We start from the raw sequence: 15,788 nt of genomic DNA, 5'->3' as shown, positions 1-15,788 counted from the left end.
TTCTGTCAAAGCCCAGCAAATCTGAATTGTTAAAAAAAAATGTTGTAAAACTGTCTTACCAGAACGATGTCACATCACTACTTTGAAGATTCTCTAAGTTTTCACAAATGTAGATAAATACACCAATATAAATGTGTACAGGATTAGATATATATTCTATTTCACAGATATAAATTAAAACTCAACTTATTTCTTTTCAACTTCCTTATGCAATTTTTCTCCTCTCTACCACAATCCTGACACAGAAATTTATCCCTATAGATAAGATTTTAATATTATCAAAACCATAACGCATAATTTACCCAATAAATTTGGGGTAAGAATTTTTTTTTTAAGTCAACCAAATCTACTTGACTATAAAAGATTCCTCAACTGGTTTTGGTAGAACGACTCAAGGCTTAGATTATTTCATGATTAGGAAGTCGACCTATAATTGTCCGTGAGTCATTCTTCAATTTTGCAGACAGAGAAAAGGACAGAAAGCCTTGCTCCCTCTTCTTAGTAGAGGCACAAAAACATTTTAATAGATTTTCCCTAGATTTCCACAGACTAACATTATCAGTTTGAAACTGAAGACACCTAAAAACAGTGAAAACACAATATATTTTTAAGGCTTTTATATACCACAAAATTGTAAAAGAAAATAATGTAAGTCTTTTGTCTTCATGTAACTTTCTCTGGGGATGTGACTTTCTTATATACATTGTTTTATTAAGTAATTACATTTAAGTTAAAAGTAAGTTCTTTGAAAAATTAAATGATATTTTAAAAATATCAAATGGGTGGAATGAAGGGATTCAGGACAGCTGTCCCCCCACTCCTAAATGTACCACTTTGGCATATGGATTATTTGGAGCTGAAGGCACTTGAGATCCTGTGGGCTCAAGAGAAACTTCTAACCTTCCTTTAACCACACAGAAGCAGCTAAATAGAGGGTCTTTTCCAGAATAACAGTTATTAACACAGATAAATTTTAGCTGAATGACCCATTTGTATGGCAGGGCAAACATCTAATTATCAAACATCTGCTCTTCTTTTTCTTTTTAAAGATTTTATTTATTTATTTGAGAAAGGGAGAGAGCACAAACATGAGCAGGGGGAAGGGGCAGAAGGAGAGGGAAAGGCAGACTCCCTGCTGAGCAGGGAGCCCAACACAGGGCGAGATCCCAGGACCCTGAGATCACGACTTGAGCCAAAGGCAGAGCTTTTGCCACCCAGGCACCCCAAACATCTGCTTTTCTTATCACTCCATGAAATGCATTCCTTTCCTCTGAAATCCCAGACCCGTACCCCCTTTCTCCTTAGTTCAGAATGACATATATACCCCATTTTGCCTATCTTTGGATGTCTCCGTGGTTTCTTGGTACTTACGCCTATTAAATCTGATTCTCTCCTGTTAATCTGTCTCATATCAATTTGATTCTTAGTCTAGCTAGAAGGACCTTTAGAGGAAACAGACATTCTCACTCCCCAACAGGAGGGAAGGGAAGAGGGGGGAAAATATAAAATAATATAAATTAAGAAAAGGGACCACGGCTTCAACCTTTACCTGTTGCATCAAATTCGATTGGCTGGCACCCACGGTGAGAAGACCAATCACACTTAAGGACTTGTCCTCCTTCCACAATCCCAGGCTGGGTAGTGTTTGCTTTGGGTGCTCCCACCAGAAGAAACATCCTGCTAAAATACAAATGGGAAGGTAAGATTTTAAATGGCACAAAGCATAAACAATGATATAATTTAGGAAGAAAAACCACTCTCTGGTTATTATCCACAATCTTTTTTAAAACCATTCACTGAGAGCATAATCAATCTTCTAGATTCATTTGGTGCTCTTACATATATTATTTAACATCGTTTACTCATCCTAATAACATATTATAAGGCAATTTCAGGGTTACATCTCATTTAAAAATGTGTGCTGGTCAAACTGTTCACTTTAAATAGATACGGTTTATCATTTGTCAATTACATGTCAAAAAAGCTGTGAAAAATGTATGCTGGCTAGAGTCTGGGACATTTTGTTTTGATTTTCGGTTTTATATTTTGTGTTTTGGGCGGGGTTTGTTTGTCTTGTCTTGTGGTCAGCTATAGACTTTTTTTAAGATTTTTTTTTTTTAATTTGACAGAGAGACAGCCAGAGAGAGAGAGAGAGAGAGAGAGAGAAGGAACACAAGCGGGGGAGTCGGAGAGGAAGAAGCAGGCTTCCCAGTGGAGCAGGGAGCCCGATGCGGGGCTGGATCCCAGGACCCTGGGATCACGCCCTGAGCCGAAGGCAGATGCTTAACGACTGAGCCACCCAGGCGCCCCACAGCTATAGATTTTCTATATCTTGAATGCTAAACAAACTAGATAGATAGATAGATAGATAGATGTATATATATATGTGTATGGCACATATATATATATGGTTCTAAAGTATGGCAATTCTATGGGGTGGCTGGGTGGCTCAGCCAGTTTAGCATCTGTCTTGGGCTCAGGGCGTGATCCCAGGGTCCTGGGATCGAGTCCTGCATCAGGCTTCCTGCTCAGCAGGGAGCCTGCTTCTCAATCTCCCTCTGCCTGCCACTCCCCCCCCCACTTGTGCTCTCTCTTTCTGTCAAATAAATAAATAAAATCTTAACAAAAATAAAGTATGGCAATTCTAAATATTAATATTTTTCCTTTTGGAAAACTTACCTTGTTTCAGAACTGCTGTATTTCATTTTAAGTGACTAACAGATTTCTCTTTTCGGAGGACTGATCTAATCAATCCCAGGCCAAAGAACAGAATCAGTATTCAATTTCTTATCAGGATAAAACGAGCAGAAGACAAAATAATCAGGAGTTAAGTTTTTAAGCAAGAGACTTTTTCTTTAGTTTTTATCCTGTTCAGTCAGAAAAGGATTGAGTGTCTGCGCTCCATAAAGCACAGTGCTGGGCACTGGAGGCACCAAGATGAATAACACAATCTTGGTTCCTGCTCTCGGTGTTTACATTCCCTTTGGGGAGAAACAGAGAACCTAACCAAGAAAATTAGTCATGGTTACAAGTGCTGTGAAGGAAACCAACAATTGGCTGAGACAGATTATTTGCAAATAGGGAGAGGAAAACTTTAGATAAAGGAAAGTTATCTTTAAGGAATGGAGGGGAAAAACTTCCTTTAGATAGAGAAGCCTAAGGAAGGTTTCTGTAAAGAATGAAGAGAGACCTCGTTTAGATAAAGTAGCAAGGAAACTTATTTCTAAATAAACTGAGATGTAAAGGATTACAAAGTCACCAAGGAGTGTTTGTGTGTCAATATTGGTGGGTGGCAAGGGGAGAAAAGTGGGATTAGGGAGTGGCATGAAGTGGTAGGTGGGAGCACCCCAGGCAGGGGGACAAAGACCCTAGGCAAGAAAGAGCTTAGTCTCCAAAAGTTTCAGGAAAAGAGGTATGGCTGAGACAAGAGAGCAAGCTGAGAGTGACAAAAGATAAAGGTGGGAAGTTGGCAAGAGCTAAATCAAGCAGGGCCCTCAGACAGGGTAAAACTTTGGATTTTATCATAAGGTCCATGTGAAGCTTTGGGATTTTTTTTTAATCAAAAGAATGATACAATCTAATAAAACTAAATTTGGTCCCTTCTAGGGATAGGATTAAAGAGGGAGGGGAGCAAAATGCAACAAGGAAAGCAAGAGACTTTTAGCAGCTGAGAGATGATAGTGACCTAGATTGGGAGGGTGGATGCAGAAAGAGATGGGTGGGCAGACTTGGGAAATATCTGAGGGCAGAATGAACAGGGATCACTGGTGGCTTGAATATGGGGGAAAGGGAGGACTAAAATATGTCACCTAGGTTTAGTTCAGGAGTGGATGAATGGGAGAACCATTTACTGCACACAAAAAAAGCCTTCACAAATAGGGAAGCAGAAGGTAGATTAAGTATTTACAGGAAAACCAAGAATTCAGTTTTCAATGTTAGTCGGAAACATCTGTGAGACACCTAATTGCTAGTCAGGAGCTCTGAAGAGTTTTGCCTTAGAGATAATGTACTGGGAATGTCAACTTAGGATAGATAGGTTCACGCAGAGAGAAGCTTCAGCGAGAAGAGGGCCAAAGAGCGAGCTCTGAGGAGCAAGGGCATTTAGAAGACAGGGAGAGAAAGAGCAAAGAGTAAAAGAGAACGAGAAGAAATTGACTGAAGCATAAAAGAAAACAGAATATAGTTATACACAGAAAGCCCTAAATAAATGCTATTGCCATTATTTCATTTCCTTATTAAACAGTCACTTAAATTCTAGCAAAGAAAATACTTAATTGCCTTTCACTTTTTTGTAAAGTTATGAACAAACCTACATTTTCATATGGAATGGACTAATTTAAATTTTATTTATCAATTTCAATTTCATTTCTTCTGGGTGGTATTTGCTAAAACATACTTAAAACTAGTCAAGAGCTGGCTGCATGAAAGGTTGGGTTACAGGAATGCTGCTTTCTGATATTTATCTTAAAACGCCATACTCAAAATAAAGGCAAAACTCCCAACAGAACCACACCCTGTTTAATAAAGCTTTATGCAGTCATATTTGGCATCAGTAAAACATCAATGCTGGCTCCTTCTCATCATAGCCAACTGAGTTTTCATTCAGCAGGAAAAAAAATAATAATAATAGGGCTATGAGTAAGAGAGCCCTTACCCCCCATGAATAAGAGAGCTCTGTCATCATACCCCCCTTTACTGCAGTAGAGCTGCTTAACAGCTAAATTACATATATATACATAAAATTTTCCACTTCAACAGGTCAAAAATTTGGCCACAAAAATCATAAAACTTCCCCCATTCATCTGGATGAAATGATTTTTGAGTGCATGACAGGGAAAAAGAATATTTCAGATAAGTGTACTTTTCAAGGTCTGTACCTGAAAAGACAGGGGACCAATTCCTGCAATAGTCCTAATAAGCATAATACAAGCACAGGTATGCATATGATTTCAGTGCTATGGATAATAGCCAGGTTCCAGATGAGGACAGAAAAGGTAGTTCTCAGAATCTGCCTAGAAATCTACAAGCAAAACTCATTTCTGGACTGTCATCACAGTGCATGTTACAGAATCTTTTATAATTTTTTTTTTCAAAGATATTCTTCCTACCTTATAATAAACTGCTTCCTTAAAAGTAAGGGACTCTAATTTATCTTTGTGTCTGCCACATAACCAGCACTCAAGAAAAGTGTTTTATTTTTTTAATTTTTTAAAAAAATTGTGTTTATTTATTCAAAACAGAGAGCATCAGTGGGGGAGAGGGGCAGAGGGAAAGGGAGAAGCCTCAGCAGGGAGCCTGATGCAGGGCTCAGTCCCAGGACCCTGAGATCATGACCTGAGGTGAAGGCAGATGCTTAACCAACTGAGTCAGGCGCCCCAAGAGAAGTTTTTTTAAATTGACAGGTAAGTAGCAAGTAAATTGGATAGTTACAGGTCTCAATCTTAAAATAGCCATGTATAAACAGGCCATTTCCACTATCACCAAACCCTTTAGAATGCAGAAATCATCCTCTATTAAACATCCAATTATTTAAATTACCCTTAAAATAATTTATGTAACATCTCTCTCCTTAATCTTGGATTTCAGATACTTTCTTTACTCAGGCACTATAAGACAGAGAGAGGGCTAGGAAGTTACTACTGGACGTGGACTTCAGCAAAGACAGAAACAAGACGCAGTAGGAGAGTTCCGAATGAAAACTGCACTCCACTGGCAGCACAAAGCTCACAAAGCTCCTTGGATAAGACCAGGAACAAGTCTGCTGCTTTTCATCAAACCATTTACACATTGTAGGCATGAAATGATAGTAATTAGATTTACTAATATGGGCGTTCATCAGGTTTTCCTAAGCATACCTTCATGTGCAGTCTTGCACATTGGTGAAATGCCACAGAAATGGTAGAATAATATAAAAGGAATGTGTGAGCATTGTCAATTTGTAAATGCTATGTTAATGCCAGGGGTGGGGGGGGGGGCGGTAGCCGGGAGCTGAGTAATAAAATTGTTTTGTCCAAAGTGTCAACATGATATTTAAGTTACTTTTAAAGAGTATTACGGAAAGTTTATAAAAGAGAAAAATGGAAAGACAGAAAAAGTAAACTACATTAGACAAATGTTAAGTCCTAAGAGGGAGTTGTATAGAGGAAAAATTAAGTATTTGTAGACAAAGGGTATAGGATGATAAAAGAGATATTTGAGAAAATTAAGGAACATAAAAGCAACACATATTACAGAAATCAAAAGCCTGTTGATGTGTATTCGGCGGGTGAATTCTATGTCATGTATTTTTTTGCCACAATAACAGAACAGTCTGTTAATGAAATGTTTTATAAAAATTAAGTAATTATTACTTTAAGTTCATCTAAGAATTAATGTCTACAACAGCTTAGTTAGGATAAGAGAAGTGACAGCACTGAAAAAATTTTGCAATATAAGCAACACTGTCTAATAGACAGTCTGATACTATAGGTTACAATCACCCAATATAAATTAACTGAGAAAGTCACTTCTAAATCTCTGAGCCTCAGTTTCCTGTTCTTTGTAACAATGTCCACTATAATTACTTTCAAAAAATTTCTGAATGTGGATAGTAGACAAAAGAAAAATCTGAAAGCATCATAAAAATACAAGATGATGGCACTAGAATTAAAAACAATCAATAAAACACTCTCTAATAAAGTAGGAAATATAATAGTTAAAATCTGTTTTCAAAAGGGCTTTTTTTCCCCCTGTTTCCTCAAAGGACGATTAATTAACTTAAATGCAAGATTTCAAGAGAAAAAAGGGAAGAAGAGTACCAAATAGGGTACTTTCAACATTTCCTGACAAGGGTGATGAGTTGGGAAAGATATATGGGGTTACTTGAGGCTGACAAGAGATTTCACCCACCGCTTAGAAGCAAAAATCTGAAGCTGAACAGCTTAGTTTTATATGCCTGCAGCCTTCTCCTGCTAGATTCCATCTCCCTCCAAAAAGTTTCCCGAAGAACAGTATCGGGATCCTCATCTTCATCATTCTTCTCAAATGACTTGAGACATTTCCATTATATGATTTCAACATTAAGGTTTACATACATGAGCACACTATTAATTAACATCATCCAATAAATTCTAAAAGATAAAGGGCAGAGTGTGTGCTGGGGAAGGAAGGAGGAGGAGTAGAAGAAAGAGGTAGAGGGAGTGGGGAGACAGTGAGGGAGAAGGCTGGGGGTGGGGGGCAGAGGATGGAAAAGAAGAAGAGGGAAGAGAGGCAGAGAGGCTGGGAGAAGAAAAAAAGGAGAGATGGGGAGGGAGAAGGAAGAGGAAGTGAGAGAGACAAGAGGATCAGAGAAACCAACCAGGAGGATGCCCTTCGGATGCACTTCCTATCCAAAGTGTACTTTAAGGGCAGTTGCTTCAGGGAATGTGACCTTCAGTACCAACAAGAGGCAACCAGCCAAACAATGACAAGTACATTTTTTAAACCCTCCAAATGAACTAAGTTATTTGGCTGCTTTCAGCACTGACTTCTCCAAGATAAAGCATGTTTAATATAGTTGGCTGATTCTGGGCTGACCAATGAATAAGTCTTCATCAAAAGCAACTTTTGAAAAATTATCATATACATATATAGAAAAAAATGTGTATAAAATAGCATGAATGTTTTTTCAGAGCTGTAATTCCAGTCTCAGATTTACTTTACATTAAAAAAAAATGCTACAGAGTCAACATTTATATGATGTAAAACAGGTAAATTCTATACATTTTCCACTTTCTTTTATAAGGTCTTATAAACCCTGGGTCTTAATCAGGAGAAATCAACATAGAGTTTGGTTTTTAAATAATAAGGCTGTAGTTTACATATGTATATTATTTATGATAAGAATAAAGAACCAATCAATATACCCAGATCCACACTAAGTTCACAAAAATGAGCAGGCATAACCTCGTAAAGGGTTATGAAGATGGTTACAACAGTGAGGGGGAGAAATGGCGTGTGAATATTGAAAAGGACATGGGGATTGTGACAGACTGAAAGGGGGCTTCATCCAAGTAAAGCAGTCTGGACTTTCTCTCTAGCCACGGGAGCACTGCTAAGGAAATTTTAGTAGAATACCAGATCCAAAAGATGCTTCAGAGAGATAAAACTATTAGGAACATGTAAGATCTAAGAGCCGAATGATGGGCAAAGTGACGAGGATCTGAGTGCCACAGACCACATTTAGGACCATGCTGAAATAAGGAGGCTAAAGTCGAAATGGAAAGCAGAGATGAATGCAAGAAACATTAACAACCAAGAATTTCTAGGACCTTCTGTCTGGTGACTAATCACTGACTAATATTAGGGGAGTACAGGAGGAGAGACAAAGAAAAATAGAAAATGAGAGGGAGGAATATCAAATTATTTCCAGGGCAACAGAGAAAATGATGGCACCATTAATAGAAACAAAGGTGCGACTGACCCCACTTGGTGAAAGGGAGCTCATTTTTAGTTGAGGTAAGATAGGCTAGTCAAGGAGAAATGATCCACAAGCTGTTGGAATATGAAGTTGGAGCTCTATTTTTAAATCCAAGATGCTGCCAGGGCAGCAGTTTTATTTTAAAAGCTCTCCAGGTGCTGCAAACAGGAAGTTAGGATGGAGAACTACGGAATGTTCTGCAAGACCTTCTGTGACAAGGGCACACTCACCCTCACCTTGTCCTTGGGGTCATAGGAACATGAAGTAACTGTAAATAAGGCTTCATTAGTGCTTATTTTTTTTTAATGTATTTATTTATTTGAGAGAGAGAGAGCACACAGAGTGGTAGAGGGAGAGGCAGGTGAGAAGAAGACTCCCCTCTGAGCTGGGAGCCTGACTGGGGCCTTAATCTCACCACCCTGAGATCATGACCTAAAATCAAGAGGCTGAGGCTTAACTGACTGAGTCACCCAGAGGCCCCAGGATTCATTAGTGTTTAACAGGGAAAAAGGCAAGAATTCTAATTCAGGGGTGCCTGGGTGGCTCAGCCGTTAAGCGTCTGCCTTCAGCTCAGGTCATGATCCCAGGTCCTGGGATTGAGCCCCACATCCAGCTCCCTACTTAGCAGGGAGTGTGCTTCTCCCTCTGCTGCTCTCTCTCAAGTAAATAAATTTTTAAAATCTATAAGAAAAAAAAAAAGACTGAAAACCCTTCTGGCTTCAGTGTCCTCATCTGTAAGAATAAGTTTATCTGCCCCCCCTACTTCCCCCGGTGGTTTGTGCTATAGAGCGAAGTGAGATATCATAAGTATATAAGTAAAAGTGCTTTATAAATTATAAAATAGGCTAGCCAACATAAGATATCATTATTATAATTAAACCTAGGGTGCAATTTTTAATTTTTCCAATTATTCCCCATAAGATAAATGTGACGTTATTTCATGGCCTATATATGATCTTTAAATTTTATGTAAGTTTGGCAATATAGTCACCGTAAATTAATGCATACAAGAAAAAAATTATGGAATGCTAACTTCTTATTTTTCATAATTTTTAAAGCACATTTTTTGTGACTTTTCACTTTAAACCTAGGACTCATAACTGGAGGGATTTTCTTGAGGAGTCACGTTAATATTTTTCCTTAGTAATTTATTTTTCCTTTTCTTTAATAAATAGTGATTCATTACTTTTCACAACAATATGGAAATAATTCAATACCAATTTTTTTATAACAACAAAAATGGGACCTAAAATAATTGCTGTGGGTACTTATTTATTTTTTTAAGATTTCATTTTATTTTTATTTATTTTAGAGACACAGAGAGAGCACGCAAGTGAGCAGGGGGAGGGACAAGGGGAGAGAGAGAGAGCAAGTCCCAAGCAGACTCCTGTGCTGAGCGCAGACCCCGAGCCCCAGGCAGGGCTCTCACAACCCTGAGATCACTGCAGGAGTATAAAGGAAGAGTTTGGGTGCTCAACTGACTGAGCCACCCAGGCGTCCCCCTGCTGTGGGTATTTAGACACCAAAAGAAACCAGAAGGGACAGGAGAAGACTTCACTTCTGTTGCTTCCTCATTAATCCAGGCATTCTTCCTTCAGAAGAAAGGAATCTTTAATTAGCAAACATTTTTTATTACGTGAATATTTTTTCTTCTGAAAGTTTAAAATCACACCAAATAAAAACAATAAATGCAGCTGCTAATACAAATGGCATCACCATATACCCTGGATCTCAATGCCTGTTAAATTTAAAGGCATCTTTTACAAAATTAAGCATAACTTTACATTAATCTCTGTTAAATCTGAAAAGCTCAGTAACTAGAAATCTGTTTCTATGTATTTTGGGTTTGTTTTTTTTTTTTAATCTCAAAGGTGATGTATATTTTTTAAGGTAGGCTACATCTACAGCTCACTTGTCTATCAGTACCAAAGTCACTGATGAACATTTCAAAATATTATATGGAACCAAACCAAGTTCAATTTTACCTTACCATTGAAGGCCCACATGAAAGGTCATGTAACCTGTGGGTTCATAATATATTCAACGACTATAATGATTAGTCAAAGATCAGCCATCCAGCCTTGTAATCAAAAATAGTAAACATCTCATGCCAACCATTCAATATTACTGCATTTTCCATAGTAACAACACTTAAAGTTTATCATCTTGTCATTATCTTTACACTACTAAACTCAGAGGGTTACCACAGAATTACTCCCACCATCTGCAAAACATTCCATCAACTATGAAGTATTTAAGTGCTAATTCTTGCTAATTTAAGTACCAACTCTTGACAAAAGACAATACATAGTTTCAAAACTATTAGAGTTTCTGCACAATTTAAATCTAAAAGAGCACCCCTGAGAACTAAAATCTGTACCCTAAAGGCACACACTTAAAAATACCTGGAAACAAACAACATTTTAAATAACAGATAAGGCTGACAACATGATTAAATCAAATGAGAAGGCAGAAAATGTTGCCCAAGTTAACAATTATTTTTTATCATTCTGGAAAATTTGTGCTCAACAGAAAGCACTGAAACTGGAGACAACAAACAAAACTTGAGTTCACTACATAAAACAATGTCTAGTTTCCACTAACTGCTTCCACCAATTTACGGCTGCAAAGGTTGTCACCAAAATGAATGATAATTAACACTCACACGATAAGAATAAAATCTGCTGAATGTTCTAACACTCATGAAATAATAGTTAGGGATCATCCTCAAATTAGGCACGAATGAGTTGGGAAAATGGTCCTATCCAAGAACTGACCATCAAAATTATCCTCCCTCACCCCCCTCAAAAATAATACCTTCAATATAGAGAAAATGTAGAAGGAAAAAAATGTTACAATTTCTAAGAGCTTGCAAAGAGCCCTAAGAACAGTTTTGCCTCTTGAAAACAAGATTTAGACATCAGAAGACATCTAATGAACATTTATTAAATCAGTATTTTTAACGCTAATATGGGGTGAGGTGGTGACAATGAGGTCAGCGTTCGGTAAAGTCAGAGACAACTCTGAATCCAATAATGACATTAACTCTGTTACAAATCCTGGCGGCCTTTGCAACGCGAAACGCTGCCATTGGAAAACATAACTGAATTTTTAAATACTGCAGTATTCAAATGACCTGGAGTGAATGAAAACTCAGCAAACACCCCTGTTCCTTCTGAACAATGACCTAAATAATGAATCACTATAAAAAGAACACATGACACATTCAATTAATCTGTTCACCCTCACATGTGCAAAGGTCTGTCAGTACCAGAGATAAGACACAACGAATTTACTACGGCAGTCTGGTCACTTTAGTCATCAGAAAGTCTGTAAAAGGAGTAAATGAGAAACAGAATCAGACTGAGAGGCGGAAAATGTGGGGGAGGGTTGTGCAAGGAGAGCGAAAGGGACTGGTGTTTAGACAGACTACGGGGAAGGCGAACTGGTACCCGAGAAAAAGAAGTTCGGAAATGAGACCATCCAAGTCCGGGACACCAGCAGGGGCGGCGCGGAGTCCGGCGGGACCAGCCTTTGTTGCTTTCCCACTTCCCCCGAATTTTAAGCACAAGTCCGCCTCAAAGCTGTTCCTCTGAGGACTGAGAGGGGGGAGCTGAGGGGAGGTGGAGGGTGCCGCGGGGGTTCACTTCCCCAGATATTTCATCCACCCAGAACCTAAACCCCCCGGTGGGGGCTGGGGGGGGCACAGACAGACAGACGCCGGGATCGCTCCCGGAGACTCTCCCTCGGGAAACGGAGGGTGGGTGGGTGCGCGCGGTGGGGGAGGGGGCTGATTCCCCTTCCAAGTGCCGCCACTTACGAAGACGCGCTGGGCACGAAGAAATCCACCGCGAAGCCGAAGTAACTTCCCTCGGGGCCGGAGTATTCGGCAGGACTGTCCACGTCGAGGTTGAAGGCGCCGCAAAGAGGCAGCAGGAATCCGGGAAGAAGGAACAAGAGGCGGCAAGGGCGAAGGCGCAGCCGCCGCCGTGGCGGCGAAGACATCGCCGAAGTGCGCGTGGGGCGCCGAGGCCGGAGCCGCGGCCACCCCTCCCGGAGCGCACGGTGTCCGCGGCCCGCCGCCGCCGCCGGCTTCACACGCCGAAACTTGCCCGTCACTCTCTTCGCGGCGAGTCCCGGACAGCGCCGGAGGAGGCAGGAGGGCTGAGCTGCCGAGCGGCCGCCCGGGAAGTGGGGCGCAGGGCGCGCGGGGCGGGGACAGCAGCGCCGGCGGCGCCTCGCCTCCTCCAGCTCGGCCGCTCAGCGCCTGGGCTCCCGCTCGGGACTGCGCGGGTGAACACCGCACCCCCCCGCCTGTGCGCCGCGGCTGGCGGCGGGAGGAGGCGGGGAAGGGGGAGGGGCCGGCCCGGGAGGCCGGGCCGCCGCGCAGGAGGAAGTGAAGGAGGAGAGTCGTCCTGCGACTGGGGAGAGCTGAGCGCACTTCCGTGCGCGTTGTCGCCCTCTGTCCCGGGGGCGAGGTCCCTGTGTCGAAGCCCCGGTCCCTCAGAGTCCCCGGCAGCGGCAGCGCTTTCGGACGAGGGCCTCGGACCCAGCTCCAAGGGGATAGTGGTGGACGAGGGGTGGCCACGCATCCCAAGCCGCCCACGTCCAGGGCCACCCCACGCTCCCCGGTCCCGCAGGGAACTCCCGTGCGACTTTTGTTTAGCAATGAGGAAAGCTTTATTCGCCCCTCGGTTTCTGCTCCTTAAAACCCCGGCAGGCTCTCACAAGCGAAACTCTGTAATTAATGGTCGTTTTCCTCCCCCACTCTCCCACAGACACTGAACTTAATTATAAACTTCAGAATGCTAGCACAGCCTCTTCCAGGCGAGTTGGGTTAAAGCTGAACTTGAAGGATTGGCAAGGCGAAGAATTGGCAGTAATAGTTTTAAATCAAGTTGGACTAGCTGACGTGTGATTTCGAGTAACTATCATTGATTTAAGACATTTGACTAGAAATATCATTCATTTTAGAGTTGGAAGAAGGAATGTGCACCATTGAAGTGAGGCCTTTCTGGATGTGTTGCTTTTGGTGTGTTTCACGCCGTCCAGGCTCCTGAAAGTTCCATTGAGAGATTTGAGAGGAGGAACCCTGACCTCTTTATATTCTGTAGTCCTACCACCTTGCCAGGCAGAGAGCGAGCAATCAATAAAATGTTGAATGGAGATGAAATGATGAGTAAACTTTGCCCAGGGACATTACTTTCCTATATTGTGTATCATGTGCTAAAGAATTTGGTGAACAAGACTGAGAGTATAAATGCATTGTATAGACCTTAAAAACTTACAAGTACTAGAACAATAATTTTGGATTATTTTCCCAAAGTAGCTATTAAAACTCAATCACAATGCACATTAATCTCATAGCTTTTAATTAATCCTGTGAAGGAATATGTATATCAGGAGAAACGAAATGTCCAGTTTGAATTTATAGTATTTCATTGCATTATATATTTTGATTCTTAAATTTGACTAAAAAATATGCTGCAAAATCTTGGCCATGTTTCACAAACCATAGCCCAGCACTGTCTAAAGGAAATTACCATGTGAGACAGGTGATCCTACACAAATACACAAAAATACAAATGTACCTTTCCCCTCACTGTGTTCCAGAAGTACCTAAAAGGCATAAACTCAAAGGGGCTTTTATTTCTTAAAAGCCTGTTAACCAATCCCCTTGGAAATCCATCCAGACAAGAAGGGCAGAAGAGTATGGAGGTTTAAACTTGGCTGAAACCAGTAAGCCCTCCCACTCCCCAACTTCTGATGAGGACAGAGATCCAACAGACCAGAGGAAGGAAGGAAGAACACCAGGAAAAGGAAGAATCCAAAGCAACGGCAACCTATGTGCCCACCAAAATTGAGTGAACTCAGGTGTCATTTCTATTAGGAGACAATGAACCAGACCAACCCAGTGCCTTAAGGCAATCTGGGTTATAAATGCAGGCACCTTGGGGCACCTGGGTGGCTCAGTGGGTTGGGTGGCTGCTGTCAGCCCAGGTCATGATCCCAGGGTCCTGGGATGGAGCCCCGCATTGGAGTCCCTGCTCAGCAGGGAGTCTGCTTCTCCTTCTCCCTCTGCCTCTTCCTCCCCCTCAAATGCATGCGTGTGTGTGCACCCTCTCTCTCTCTAATAAATAAGTTAAATTAAATTTAAAAACAAATAAATAAATAAATGCAAGCCTTTTTTTTTTTTTTTTACCAGAGTAGTAATGCTTGAGCAGTCACCTACCCAGCACCTTGCAAAGTGAGGGAATTTATTACAGTAGCTATCAATTCAGTCAGCTCTTATTTAGCATCCACAGTGTGCCAAGGTACTGCGTGCATGGGAGAGGGAGGTGCACGTTTTATTCTATGGAAGAAAAGCTATGCCTCTCCCCCAGTCCAATGACGCTACTCTTTAACTACATTATAACAATTTCCCAACTTAAAAGAACTGGATAATAATATCTCTACATTAAGTATAATCAGTTTCTTATAGAGGAAATAAAATATTAGATAGTAAAAAAGAATTTTGACTTCGAATTTTACCAATGCTGTCCTTTAATTAGAAGCTCGATTCCATTGGTTTCTGTAAATTCAAATGCCTGAGTTCAATTCCTGAATTCATTCAGTACTAGTTCTGTGACCCTGGGCACATTCTGTCCTCAGTTTTCTTATCTATAAAATGGGAAGGACAATACCACCTACCCATAGAATTGATCAGTACTTATTGCCATCAATACTTTTACTACTATTAGCTTAGTATGGTAGTAATAGTACATTTGTATGACACTAAATTCGTACTATTACACTCTCTTAGTTCTCCTGATACCTCTCGAACAGTTCCTTCAATAACCATAAACAAACTAAGACTCCACTTGGCTTTGTCTCTGCACACCCAAAAGCACAGTCTCGTTACTCCAAAATAATGTAAGAGAAATTTCAAATTTTTATCTTTCAATATCGAGGTGGATTCAAGCCATAACTCATGGAAACCCTTCTGCAAACCCCTTTTTTTCCTACTCTCCATTACTCTATGGGCCTTAATCCACTAAACTCAACCCTACAGTGTTGCCGTTGCTTTTTTTGTCTAATTCTCTCCCGCCCTCTCCTCTCCCAGCTATTAATGAGGGAGATTGACTTGGCCTCGCAGGCTTCATCCCCACTCCCACCCCGATGCTGCCTTTTCCTATCTGAAAAGATAAGAAAAGATTCCCAGCCAGCACTCCGTGGGTGGTTGGGAAAGGAAGGAAAGCAGAAAACTTGTTTCCTTTTGGGGTTTTGCTTCCTAACCTACGCCCGCCGTGTTAGGGTTATCCAAGTCCTTGTCTTGGTTCACTGCAGTTCTTGTTCCACACGTCCCCTGCGC

The 15,788-nt window shown here is 40.9% G+C and overlaps 1 protein-coding gene across 4 annotated transcripts in view; it reads right to left on the bottom strand.

The window, feature by feature from the left end:
- The window catches only part of ITGAV (integrin subunit alpha V), a 99,143-nt gene extending 86,398 nt beyond the window's left edge, over window positions 1–12,745 (bottom strand). For 2 of the 4 annotated variants that reach the window (XM_026492377.4, XM_057303301.1), the window contains exons 1-2: window positions 12,258–12,745; window positions 1,550–1,680 (exon numbers count right to left, since the gene is read on the bottom strand). In XM_026492377.4, the coding sequence (XP_026348162.2) occupies window positions 1,550–1,680; window positions 12,258–12,442 (316 nt within the window). In that variant the 5' untranslated portion in view covers window positions 12,443–12,745. The remainder of the gene's footprint in view (window positions 1–1,549; window positions 1,681–12,257) is intronic. The other 2 variants (XM_026492378.4, XM_057303302.1) reach the window with 2 other exon arrangements.
- Window positions 12,746–15,788: the final 3,043 nt, after the last annotated feature.

Source organism: Ursus arctos, unplaced genomic scaffold, assembly GCF_023065955.2.
Source record: "Ursus arctos isolate Adak ecotype North America unplaced genomic scaffold, UrsArc2.0 scaffold_1, whole genome shotgun sequence".
Taxonomy (NCBI): domain Eukaryota; kingdom Metazoa; phylum Chordata; class Mammalia; order Carnivora; family Ursidae; genus Ursus; species Ursus arctos.
Note: the sequence above shows the minus strand (reverse complement) of the source record. Positions and strands in the feature narration are given on the sequence as shown.